The sequence below is a fragment of the Solanum dulcamara genome, chromosome 11 (genome assembly GCF_947179165.1).
Source record: "Solanum dulcamara chromosome 11, daSolDulc1.2, whole genome shotgun sequence".
Taxonomy (NCBI): Eukaryota; Viridiplantae; Streptophyta; class Magnoliopsida; order Solanales; family Solanaceae; genus Solanum; species Solanum dulcamara.
The window spans coordinates 35102832-35115735 of record NC_077247.1 but is presented as its reverse complement, the minus strand read 5'-3'; the positions used below and the strand labels follow the sequence as shown (position 1 = coordinate 35115735).

The 12904-nt window shown below is 32.1% G+C and overlaps 1 protein-coding gene across 1 annotated transcript; it reads right to left on the bottom strand.

The window, feature by feature from the left end:
• Positions 1-1402: 1402 nt before the first annotated feature.
• On the bottom strand, positions 1403-2002 carry LOC129872530 (uncharacterized). The gene is made up of 2 exons (XM_055947494.1): positions 1864-2002; positions 1403-1812 (listed from the first exon to the last, which is right to left on the bottom strand). The coding sequence occupies exons 1-2, from the start codon at positions 2000-2002 to the stop codon at positions 1403-1405; spliced, it is 549 nt and encodes a 182-aa protein (XP_055803469.1).
• Positions 2003-12904: the final 10902 nt, after the last annotated feature.

Genomic DNA, 12904 nt, shown 5'->3' with positions numbered 1-12904 from the left:
AACTTGGAAAAAGAAAATTGCGTCTCATCGAACATTACGTGATGGTTAATAATGATTTTTTGAGATGACAAATCAAAGCATTTATACCCACGATGATGTGATGGATATTCCAAAAAAATACACGGAGTTGACTGGGGTTGAAGTTTGCTTATGAGTGTGGAGAAAATCAGAGGATAAAATAAACACCCAAATACATGAAGATGGGAATAAGAGAGATCCTTTTGATAAAGAATGCAAAGAGGAGATTGATAGTTTATCAGTTTATGAGAAAGGCTGTTGAGAAGGTAAGTTGCCATTTGCAAAACATGATGCCAAAAGTAAGGAGGAAGGGAAGCATGGCCAATAAGGTACGGACAATGTTATTAATCGTAAGAATTTGTCCTTTGGATTTCCCGTTTTGAGAAGATGTGTGAGAACATGACAATCGAAATAATAGATCATTGGATTTACAGAAGTCCCAAAAGAGGCCATTATCAAATTCTGTGTCATTATCACATTTAATATTCTTGATGTCCCGCTCAAAGTGAGTTCGAATAAATGTCTTGAAAGTTAAAAATTTGGAAAAAGTTTGTGATTTTTGCGATAAAGGAAACGTCCACAAGAATTTAGAATAATCATCCATAAACAAGACATAATATCGATGACCTGAGGAAATCAAAACGGGTGATGTCCAAAGATCACTATGTATAATATCAAATGGCATAAGAGTGCTAGAATTCAAAGCATAAAATGACAACTTAACATGTTTTCCAAGAGGACAAGAATGACAAATACGAATATCTCTACTTTGATTATAATCAATCAATTTATTCTTCCTTAGGGAATTCAACACAGGTGCTCCCGGGTGACCCAAATGAACATGCCAAAGAGATGGTGCCAAAACAGCAAAAGTAGATGGTAAAGTGACTGGATTGGTGATTGGATAAAGCTCTCCCCGATTGTTACATCTCATTACCAGCCTCCCCATCTAAAAATCCTTCACAAAAAATCTAAAGAGATCAAAATTAACAGAGACAGAGTTATTAGTGGTAAATTTGCGGATGAACACCAAATTTTTAACTAGGTGGGGGGCATTAAGAATATTGTTTAAGTGTAAGAGAGGACACGGGGAAGACAAAGTCGTGTGACCATAGCCATGAATTGGAATTGATTGACTATTACCAACAATTATACCACATTTATTGCTCTTATTAAAATAAGACATGAGGTTACCTTGTGTGGATGTCATGTGAGAAGTGGCACTAGTATCCATGTACCAATTTGTATCCGGAGGAGTGATCCCAAGAGTATGCATGGCGACTTCAATGTCCGTAGGAGTAGGGGATGTCGTGTAGGCTTGGTGAGGTCGGGGGCTAAGAACACCCACTCGTGGTGGCTGCTGCCATCTATAATTGGATCGGGACTAAGAAGTTGAAGGATATGGACACGATGGTATAACCCAAGAACCCCATGATGCCATCCACGTCCATTGCTGCCCGCCAGCCCATGGTGAATAGGGCGGAGGGTTCTGCCCCGCTGACTGCTGCCCTGTGCCGCTGTTGTTGCCTCCTTCCAGTTGACCACTACGGCCTGCAATACCGTCGATGCTGGTAGCTCTTTTGCCGCCTCCACGACCACCATTGTTGATGCGATACTTTCCACAATTATTGCTTCGGTTGTGGTTCCTCTCTCCACCATTAGTATTGCGGTTGGAAGAAGAATTATCAGGCACATCACGAGGACCCTCGGTCGAGCGAGCAACTAAGGCAGTGGAGGAGCTTTGGGCCGCTTTCTTAGCACGGCCAGCCTCCTCAAGAGTGAGCATCGAACGGGCTTGATAAAATTGAGGCAAAAGGTCACATTAGCGAATAAGAGTGGCCACACCTTGGTAGGGCTCGATAAGGCCAAAAGCCAGTTGAAGAACTAGTCGATCGTTAACGACCGGGGAGCCGACATTCTTGAGTTGATCCGCCAGAGATTTGAGATGTTGACAATAGGCAGAAACATTCGAAAAATCTGTCATGTCTACATGAGTGAAGTCGTACACAAGCATGACAGCACGAGAGTGTTTGTTATGCTAAAATATGTCACGCAAGCGATTCCAAGTCTCCATCGCTGTGGTGTCGGATTCAAGAATTGTATGCAAAAGATCATGAGAGATAGTAGCGTAGAGCCATTGGAGAACGGTGGCATCAACGGTGGACTACAGCTCTTTGTCCTCCTTTTGTTGAGGCCGTTTCTCTGTTTCTGCTGCCGGAGGAATAATATGATCAATTACTCGATGGGATCTTGCATGAATCTTAAAGAGTTTCGCCCATGTAGAATATTGTACGTTCTCCATCTCAAGAGTGATGAAAACATGGTTCTTGATGTTGGATACAATAAGAACAGGATGAAAGGAAGATTTGGAGTTAGACATGGTGATTTAGAAAAAAGGAAGAGGGAGAGGAGAGGGGTGGCGGCAGCGAAAATTCGAGAAAAATGAAGAAGGTCAGATCGTGCCTTAGATAGTTGATATCATGAAAGAGATTAATCCTTTAATATATTTTATTAACCTCATCAATTTATATATACAAAATACAAGAGTATAATTAGGCTATAATTATTTAATTCCATATTTATTCTATGTCGAGAGTATACTTTTGTTGTACTTGTGGAGCCATTTTTTCATCATTACAGACTTGCAGCCTTTGAACATTTGCAACCACAGGGATAGCCACGTGGCTCATACTGAAACAAATATGGTTTGATATTACACCTAAAGCCCACGCCATATTTTTATATATTGGGTCCATCCTAATTTGCGAGAGTTTGATTTGGAACAGAATTTTAAGAAAAAAAATAAAAAATTATTATTTAAAATAAATCATAAAAATTTATATGAATAGAAATTATTTTATTCGAAGTAAATAAATATTTTAATATTAAATTATTATTAAATATAAAAATATGTTATTTTTAATTAAAAAGAAAAATTAGTCATATAAATAAGAAAGATGGAATAATAAGTATTTCTAAAAACTAACATGTGTGTTTTAAAATTGGCAGTGATATATTGTTTTTAAAGTTTATTTCAGCTTTAGTGTTGTTTTTCATTGGCTCATTAAAACAAGTACATGCGAGCAAATCAAATACTTAGTAATTAGGAAGAGAAATGTGTAATTTTATTTTTTTACAAATATAATAAATAAAATCGATGTGAACAATGTTAACACAAAATCAAGTACAAAGGTTAGGATGACAATTCAGTACAAATATGAGGATATTCTAAGCTATTCCACTTATTTAATATTGCATAGAAGAATAAATAGATGATACAAAGTTATTCGTACAGAATATTTCTCTATTGGATTGTATTAATTTATCATGATCAACAACAATAATACATACATATTCAGTATAATCGTATAATTAAGATTTGACGAGAATATAGTGTATACAGACGTTATTCATATCGTTACTTCAGTGTGTATCTTTTTATATTAAAGTTCAGTGAGATTTTCCATTCTATTATTTAAAACTTCTATTTTTGTTGGCTCAAATCTGATATGCATGTGCTTCTATTAGTTCGAGTATTTATTTTTAACTCAGTGGCTATTTGGTGCGACTTTGGGTTGTGGTAATTTTCTGTAGGTATTTTCGTGTAACATTTCAAAGTGTGGGTAGAGAATTCATTTTTTAAGCACGCAACTTTGAGAGCAGAAAAGAAAACAGTGATAACAAACAGTAACAACAATAAAAGAAATATTTTACAAACACATCATGCATCAATTAATCTTAACTAAAAACCCATCTTGCATAATAAATACACTGTAGTACAAATATATTTTTGTCGAAATTGTGTTGCATAAAACTACAAGTTCAATTAAAGAGGTGTTTTCTTCATATCTGCGTGTCATTGTTTAGTCTATTCTTTCTTTGATCTATTCATATTATTATTCTTAATTATGTGCATTAGCATTTTTTTTTATACATATAAGCTTTGAATTTTAAAAGTGTTAGCTCATATATAACTTAGAGAAATTAAGTTTATGTGAATCGTGACAATTTAAAAATAGAAAAAATAATTAATTGTAAAGTGTGATCTTCATTACAATTCTCAATCGTGTTTGGCTGTAACTATTAATGATTAGTTTATTTTTCAAATATAATAATTAAGCAATTATAAACATAATTTAATTTATTAATATTGGGCTCATAAACGAATCTTTTCATATCTATATATTATAGATATAGAAAAAGGACGATCAAGGGTAAAAATATAATTTCAAACTCTCTTCATAGGAGTAATTATTAATAAATTTAGATAAGATAAAAAAAATGTAGAATCATCCTCTTCCTAAAAAACCATCATAGTGATCTTTCACTACTATTTTCATCTTCTCAATAGAGTACCACCATTTTTAGATATGTTCTACAATTCTTCCTAATCCTCAATTCAATCGTTTATTTTAATTTTTCATTCACTTCTTTTTTGTTAACTAAATTTGTATGAATCAACAAGCATTATCATTGATTATGCGTGTTAGATAAAATTTATAATTATACATATCCACCTTATTCGAAATATGCTTGAAGGTTTATGACTTTTTAATATGAGGCTAATGTATATGATTAAAGGAGGTGACATATTTTATATTCAATATAAGTTTCGTCATTTAATTCAATGTATGTGCCTGGCATAACGTTAAATAAATATTAAATTACATAAGTTCTTAATGTTAGTTGTGGTAACCTAAATAAGTTATAAGGTATTTTTTAATTTTACCATATTCAAGAAATATTTACCACATATAGCAACACAATTATTTTAACCATATATATCAAATTGTTTGAATTAAATTAAATACGGTCGTTACTCTTATAAAACTTTCACCCGCGATTTTTTCTTCCCCTATTTCTCTCCAAATTTGTTAAACCAATATTTAGTCCAATCTTCTCACCCCACAATTTTTCCAAAAATTAGGGCAATACTTACCTTCCTAGCTTCTCAACCACGACTTTCTACAACATTAATACTCCAATTTTGGAATTCAGTGATGTGTATTCAGTGGTTATTGCAGAAGAATTACGAATTTTAGGTGAATGCAGATTTGAATCAGTTGAAGAATTGTAATTTTTGAGTACAGATCTGTGATTAATTAAAGGTTTGAATGGTTGAATGTTTAATTGTTTGAAGGTTTGAATTAGATTGCATGCCTAATTCATTAGTGATATAGGTCTTTGTCCTACGATTTTTATTCAGTTGTGATTAAATATGAAAATTTATTTTTGTTTCTACGTTTATCACGATTACTTGTTTACTTGTTTAATGTGTGTAATATATTTTTTATTCGAGTTTAATTCATTTTTTGTGGTCTACAGATCACTACTGAAGGTTTTTTCATTAGCTACAAGTTTCATTCGTGTCTAATTCTCTTCTAATTCAAGTCTAATGTATGTGTAATACATTTGTTGTTCAAGTTTAATTTATTTTTGTGGCATACAGATCACTGAAGGCTGGTTTTATTAGCTACATATTTCATTCGTCTCTAATTCTCTTCTAATTCAAGTTTAATGTGTTTAATACAGTTTTTGTTCAAGTTTAATTCATTTTTTATGGTCAACAGACCACTGAAGATTTTTTCATTAGCTACAGGTTTCATTTGTGTCTAATTCTCTTCTAACTCAAATTTAATGCGTGTGTAATATATTTATTGTTCAAGTTTAATTTATTTTTGTGGCCAACAGATCACTGAAGGCTTTTTTATTAGCTACAAGTTTCATTCGCGTATAAATTCTCTTCTAATTTAAATTTAATCTGTGTGTAATATATTTGTTGTTCAAGTTTAATTCATTTTTGTGGTCTACATATCACTAAAGACTAGTTTCATTTGCTACATGTTTCATTCGTCTCTAATTTTCTTCTAATTCAACAAAAAAAAATGTGCAAGAGAAAAACATGACTAATCTGGTTGTGCTGCTTTACTTCAATGATCGATGAAATTCTAGCAACAAGTATATTAATTATTTGACAGATGGCGTGCTGATAAATACTGATTCAACGTATGCTAGCCTCATTTCTGTGATTGCTGCTTAATTATTGATAGACACATCAACAAGTAAAGTTGAAATCAGATATAAGATTGATGAAAGGTCTTTTCCAATTCAAATTCATAATGATGTGGGGGTAAAAATGTATATTGAAACTAAAAAGGAACATAGAGATATGGCAAAATAACCTTTATGTGTCAAAATAAGCTAATCAGTCAACTTGGAGATTATTTTCACCCTAATTCCACTATTATGTTCAGACACTTCAGAAGATATGAGTATTACACACAATTCATACTTTTCTAATGTATTGAGTGGTATCGGTGATGCGTTAGAGTTAATTGGTTTTGGATCATGTGAGAAAGTTGATGAGCAAGAAAAAATACAACAAACATCATTATTAACCCCAATCAATCTTTTTTTGAGAAACATCAAGTTTACAAGAATAAATATATCCTTATCAGTGCACTAAAAAGACATTTCATTCTTAAACACTTCAAATTTAAGACATTGAGATCAGGCTCAACATGGTAAGACTCAAATTCAAGTTAGTTTATATTATTGATTGTATATTAACAATTTTTTTTCAATAGCTATTCAATACAATGCCTCAGAGAAAACTGTAGTTAGAGTACACACGTTTCAAGTGTAAATAAATCTCAAATGTTCGCTATTAGAGATTTTCAAAGCGAACATATGTGTTTGTTGCTACATAATTCATTATCGAAAAGACAAGTAACCAAGACAGTTGTTGGGAGTATTATTGTTGCCATATATATTGATCCAAATGCCAACTACACACTAGGAGATATACAAAATGACATCTTAAAGGAATATGGTATGCGTATATGCAAGCTTGGAGAGATAAAGAAAAAGCTCTTGAATTAGTCCGAGGTGATTCAGTTCAATGATATGCAAAGTTACCAAGTTACTTTCACATGCTAGAGGCAATTTACCCTGATTTTTATATAAGATTGCACAAATAAGAGGATGACCATTTCCTATATAAATTTGTATCTCTTCTTACATCGATAAAAGGATGAGAGTATTGTAGACCAATTGTAGTTGTTGATGGAACTTTTCTAAAAGGATCATACAAAGGGATAATGCTAATAGCTAATACCTTAGATGTAGCAGGTGAGACTTTTCGAATACAATACTAGTGCTTCTATAAATGAAATTCTAATTTGTATTAAAAGTTTGCACTATGTATTAAAAATGTGTTATGCATGAAACAAAAATGTATTAAACATTATACCTAATGTAGGGAGTATACTGCAACTTGCTTATGCCATTGTTGATTCAGAGAATGATGCATCTTGTAAGTGGTTTTTTGAATAATTCAGAGATGCATTTGGTCAAAGATCAGAGATGTGTATCTTTTCGGATAGGCATGCAAGCATTGTTAAGGAAACTTCAATAGTCTATAATGAAGTATCTCATTTTGCGTGTATATGAAACTTGTTGCAAAACATAAGGAAAAACTTTAGAAAGAGTCTGCAAAAGATAACGAAGTTGTTCTACTCTATGACAAAAACATACACAATGGTAGAGTTTAATCAACATATGAAAACTGTTGAGAAATAGATAAGAGGATTAAAGACTATTTGCTAAAATTGGATACAACAAATGATCACGTGTGCATGCTCAGGTAAATAGAACTTGCATGATGGCATCCAACATTGCAGAATCAATCAATTCAAGAATAAGACATACCAAAGTTCTTACAGTCTTGTACTGTAATGACCCGTTTGGTCATTTTGAGAATGAGTCATCTCTCTTCCATAAAATACTCCCTCCGAAAAAAAAAGAAAAAAAATTAAATTATAAATTTGGACTATTCGATAATTATAGTTATTTAATTGAGGGGTGAATTTGATAACTTAATTAATTAATGGACTAAAATGGTAATACATTTAATACTTTATACCACTTATTCCATATTTATTTAAAATAAGTTAGTAGAGTTTTCTGCATAACTATTTTGTTTTTAAAAAAGAAAATACATTGGGTGAGAAGGTTCACTTGTGCGGATAACCACAGAAAAGGGAGTTCGTGGAGAACTTATGCAGGAATCAGAGAGTAGATCAGGTAAAATAAAAAATATATATATACATCTAACTTCCATCTTGTATAGATTTATATTCAAAAGTGGGGCATTATTTATGATTATATAGCTTGGCGGATGAACAACAGGCAACAATTTGATTTTCCTTAGGTTGGGGTATTAGTTGTTAAGATATTTAGGGGATAAATTATAGTGGTAGTTGTTAGTGGAGGACCAAATGATTGGAGCTAATGGCTATTTAGAATTACATAAAGGAATATAGGGTTATGAATTGAAATTCTGCAAATTTCGGATTCAGTGAATTGACGTACTAATTTTTTTTACTTGGCTTTCATTTATCTTCCAAATCTTTTTATAGTTATTATATTATTATTCAAATTGTGATATATTGATATACCCAATTAAATATTAAATATATTATATTATATGAATATCATTAGATTTATTCTATTTGAAGGGATTAAGATATAACCCTAGACTTGAAATTGGAAAAATATGAGAGTGACATGTTATTTGACATCAACATTAGGAACTTGATTACAGATTTAGGTCTAGGCTAGATATATGGTAATATGGGTGCTTTTAGCTCCAAAATCTTATTGTGATTATTTATTTGACTAGATTACATTGATTTGGAGGCCCAACGAAAAGGGAAGGCTCAAGTCCCAGAGTGATTGCTTGATTAATTAAGGCAACTGAATTCTAAACCTCAGTTTAACCTTGTAGATGCTGGTATTTCTGTGTTATATGTACTGGGGAGTGATGAGGATTGAACTAGGTTATTGTCTGTATGATTGGCCTTAAAAATAGAGATGAGGGGTATACAATGGTGATCTAATGACATGTTTTGGTGGAATTGATATGTTGTGATTATGAGTTTATTTTGGACATATAAAATGACTATGTTGATGTGAGATAGAAAATATTATTATTGTTGTCATAATATTATCGTGAATTATATGAACATGAATTGATTGCATTGGTTCTGACATATTGTGTTGAGACTGAAAATGATATGAAACAAAAGAGGTTGGGCCACACGCTCCGTGACAGGTATTATGAAACAAAGGGGTCGGGCCACACGCTCCTGACGGGATATATATATTGAGAGGACGGGCCACACGCTCCGTGGAAGTTACATGGACAGAAATGTCTCCCATGGGGTTCGGACTGTGATTCAGCAGATGTGTACCGATAGGACAAACATGCATTATTTTATTGAATTGCATTGCACCTTTCTGATATTTGTGAATTTGTGTTTACCCCTATATTTGCTCTGTGTGTGCTGAACTTGATTTGGTATGATTTATTGACGATACTATTGATGAGTATTTGTGGACTGTATTACTGTTGTTATATTACAAGTGTAGAGTTGGGCTGATTTTATGCAGGTTGTAGTTAATGAGGTTCGGTTGGGAGGACAGGAGTACTTGTATCTATTAAGTTTTGCTTAGTTTTAGTTATCCACTTACTGAGTACCGTGTTGTTTGGTACTCACCCCTTGCTTCCACACTTATGTAGGTTGTGAGTCCGGACCTGCTTGATCTTCTAGCATTTTCTACCACTTCCAAGGCTATCATTTCGAGTGTTGAGGTAGCTGTTACATCTATCTAGCGGACACCTCTTACTCTTTTAATATGTTTTAGTCCTATTCTAGAGACAAAGACATTATGACTGTATTTTCTTTTATATTTCAGAAATGTATTAGTGGCTTGTACACATGACAACCAATCTTGGGGGAGTTTGAGTTTATTTTACTTATTTTTGGTTAGGTTAAATTTGGATTTATTTCTTTTTCTTCCGCATTCACTTTCTCTTGAGTTTTAGGCTGACTTATCTCGGTAGATTGAGATGAGTGCCATCACACCCAGATTCGGGTTGTGACATGCACCTCCTAGAATTCATGAGACAACTTGTTCAGAAATGGAATAATAACAGGTCAATGGCAATATTTTCAGAATTTTACTTTGAAAAAAAGTATGAAAAAATTCTATAGCGTAACAAAACTGCATCGGAGAAATTAAGAGTATGGTATCTGTAAATTTCTTTTTGCTAATATTCTTTCTTCTGATTTACATCCAACATTTTTCTTCTTATATTTTTTCGTTTTTCCCCCATAGGTTAGGGAGACAAATGAATATGTGTATACAGTATTTGATGGTATTAGACAATCCAAGTATGTCTTCAACAACGTACATGCACACGTGGGAGATTTCAATTAGATGAGCTGTCATGCCCACATGCTTTGGCTGTTTTAACAATAAAACACACTGGTTAAGAAAAATATTGCTATGATTACTACAAAAGAGGGAATTTATTGTTGACATACCAATTTCACTTGAATTCCCTTCCAAATGAAAGCACTTAAAATATATCAACACACGTTCTTGAAGGGTTTTTACTTCAACCTCTTGGAAAGAGACCTCTCGGAGGCCAAATTATAAAAGACACACGCAATTGAGAGAATATGAATTCGAAAAATAAAAAATAACATGCAACAATTGTGGACAACAAGATCACAACAGGCTGAGTTGCAAGGATGTTAGGCCTTTAGATAAAGAATAAAGAACGACATTTGAAATAAAGAATAAACTCTGTTTGTTTTAGGTCATTAGCTTGTTACAAGAATTCATTTTTAGTTCAAGTTTAATTTATTTTTGTGGTCTATAGATCACTAAAGATTTTTTCATTAGCTACAATTTTCATTCGTGTCTAAATCTCTTCTAATTCAATTTTAGTGTGTATGTAATTCATTTTTACTTCAAGTTTAATTCATTTTTGTGTTCTATAGATCATTAAAGGCTTTTTTATTAGCTACAATTTTCATTCGTTTCAAATTCTCTTCTAATTCAATTTTAGTGTGTATGTAATTCATTTTTAATTCAAGTCTAATTCATTTTTGTGTTCTGTAGATTTCTGAAGGCTTTTTCAATATCTACACTTTTCATTCATGCTAATTGTATTATAATTCAACTTTAAGTTTAATGTGCATATAATATATTTTAGTTCAAGTCTAATTCATTTTTGTGGTTTCTAGATTACTGAAGTTCTTTTCCTTAGCTACACTTTTCATTTGTATCTAATTTTTTTTCTAATTCAACTTTAATGTCTATATAATACATTTTAGTTCAAATTTAATTCATTTTTGTGGTCTATAGATCACTAAAGGCCTTTTTCTTAGCTACACTTTATTCATATCTAATTCTTCTCTAATTCATCTTTAATGCCTATGTAATTCATTTTTACTTCAAGTTTAATTTTTTTTTGTGTTCTATAGATCATTGAAGGCTTTTTCATTAGCTAAAATTTTCATTCGTATCTAATTCTCTTCTAATTCAACTTTAATGTACATATAATTTATTTTGCATTCAAGTTTGATTCATTTTTACTTCATGTTTCATTTTTGTGGTTTATAAATCACTGAAGACGTTTTCAACACAATATTAATTCATAATGCAGGTTTCAGTTTGATAACACTACTGCAACACCTTAACATTGGCGTAGCTATGTATTACATTATATATAAAAAAAAGATATATTTTACATGAACAAAAAACATGAAAGTGTATCTTACATAAACAAAAATTACCTTAAAAAAAATAGTACAAAAAATCTTCAAAACGTAACTAATACATCAGCTATAAACTGTTTTTAGACAATATAGTTTTCATAGACATATTAACTAATATAACTAACTACATTTCTTTATTTATGCGGTCTTTCGTCTTCACTTTGAAGGTTACTCTTTTGCTTTTTCACTGCATATTTCCATAGTAGAGCCTCAAACCTCTTTCGGAGATTGTCTGAACTTAGTTGTTGATTTGCAATATCCTAGCCATTGCTATCTAACTCCACAAATGGACCTACAAAAATTCCACAGTCCCTACAAAATTTAAAATATAAAATTATTATAAAAATACTATTGAATTTAATAACAGCAATACAAAAGATAATACCTATTTGATAAATAATTAAACTTACGGTGAATCTTCTTGTTGTCTAGAAATTCCTTCAGTTATAAAGTTAGATTGAATGAACTTAAACTCATTTTTTCCATTATATTTAGGTGATGTCTTCAATTCAGGACACTTATCATAGAACTTGACCACACTCAAGTGGTACGGTAAAACAGGTGAAATCATCCCAACAACGTTTTTAGCCAGATAATCCCCCCCCCCCCCCAGCTGGAAATGAATCATACACTTTTAAAGACTTTTCAACAATATCAAACACAACAAAAATTCAATGACAACCCTCTTTAATATTTACTGAAAATAGAAGATAATCCACTTTGTCTCATGGGTTACTTGCCAACAAACGACGTCTACATATATATTCAACAATAGCATTAGAAGGTTTGATTTTAAATTTCTTCTTATTTTCATGAGCTTCATAAAGTTGAAAATGTCTCGCCAGCCTCATTGTTAGATGATTCCCTGGCTTTTTTAGTAAAAGAACTGTTGACGTCTCTCTTAACAAACAACAAAGAAATATCCTTCAATAATTGCTTGTTGGATTTTCATCACAAATTCTTTCATTTGAATAGTTTGTAAGTCTATCTTCTCTTCAAGAGCTTTGTAATTTTCATTTACCTAATATATAATCAAACATAACACAAATATTAGAATAACAGTTTTGGAAAAGATAATGCCTAAAGCCAAGTTAGCTTATACCTTTACAAGTTCTTTTCTCAACTCTATAGCCTCCCTGATCAACATATCTAGACCATGCTTTGATCCTTTCGGCTCCAATTTCAAGATTTCAGAATGGTAATCACGAGGCTTAATGGTAGAGCATAGCCTTGCCAAGGCTGAGGTTGAGGGT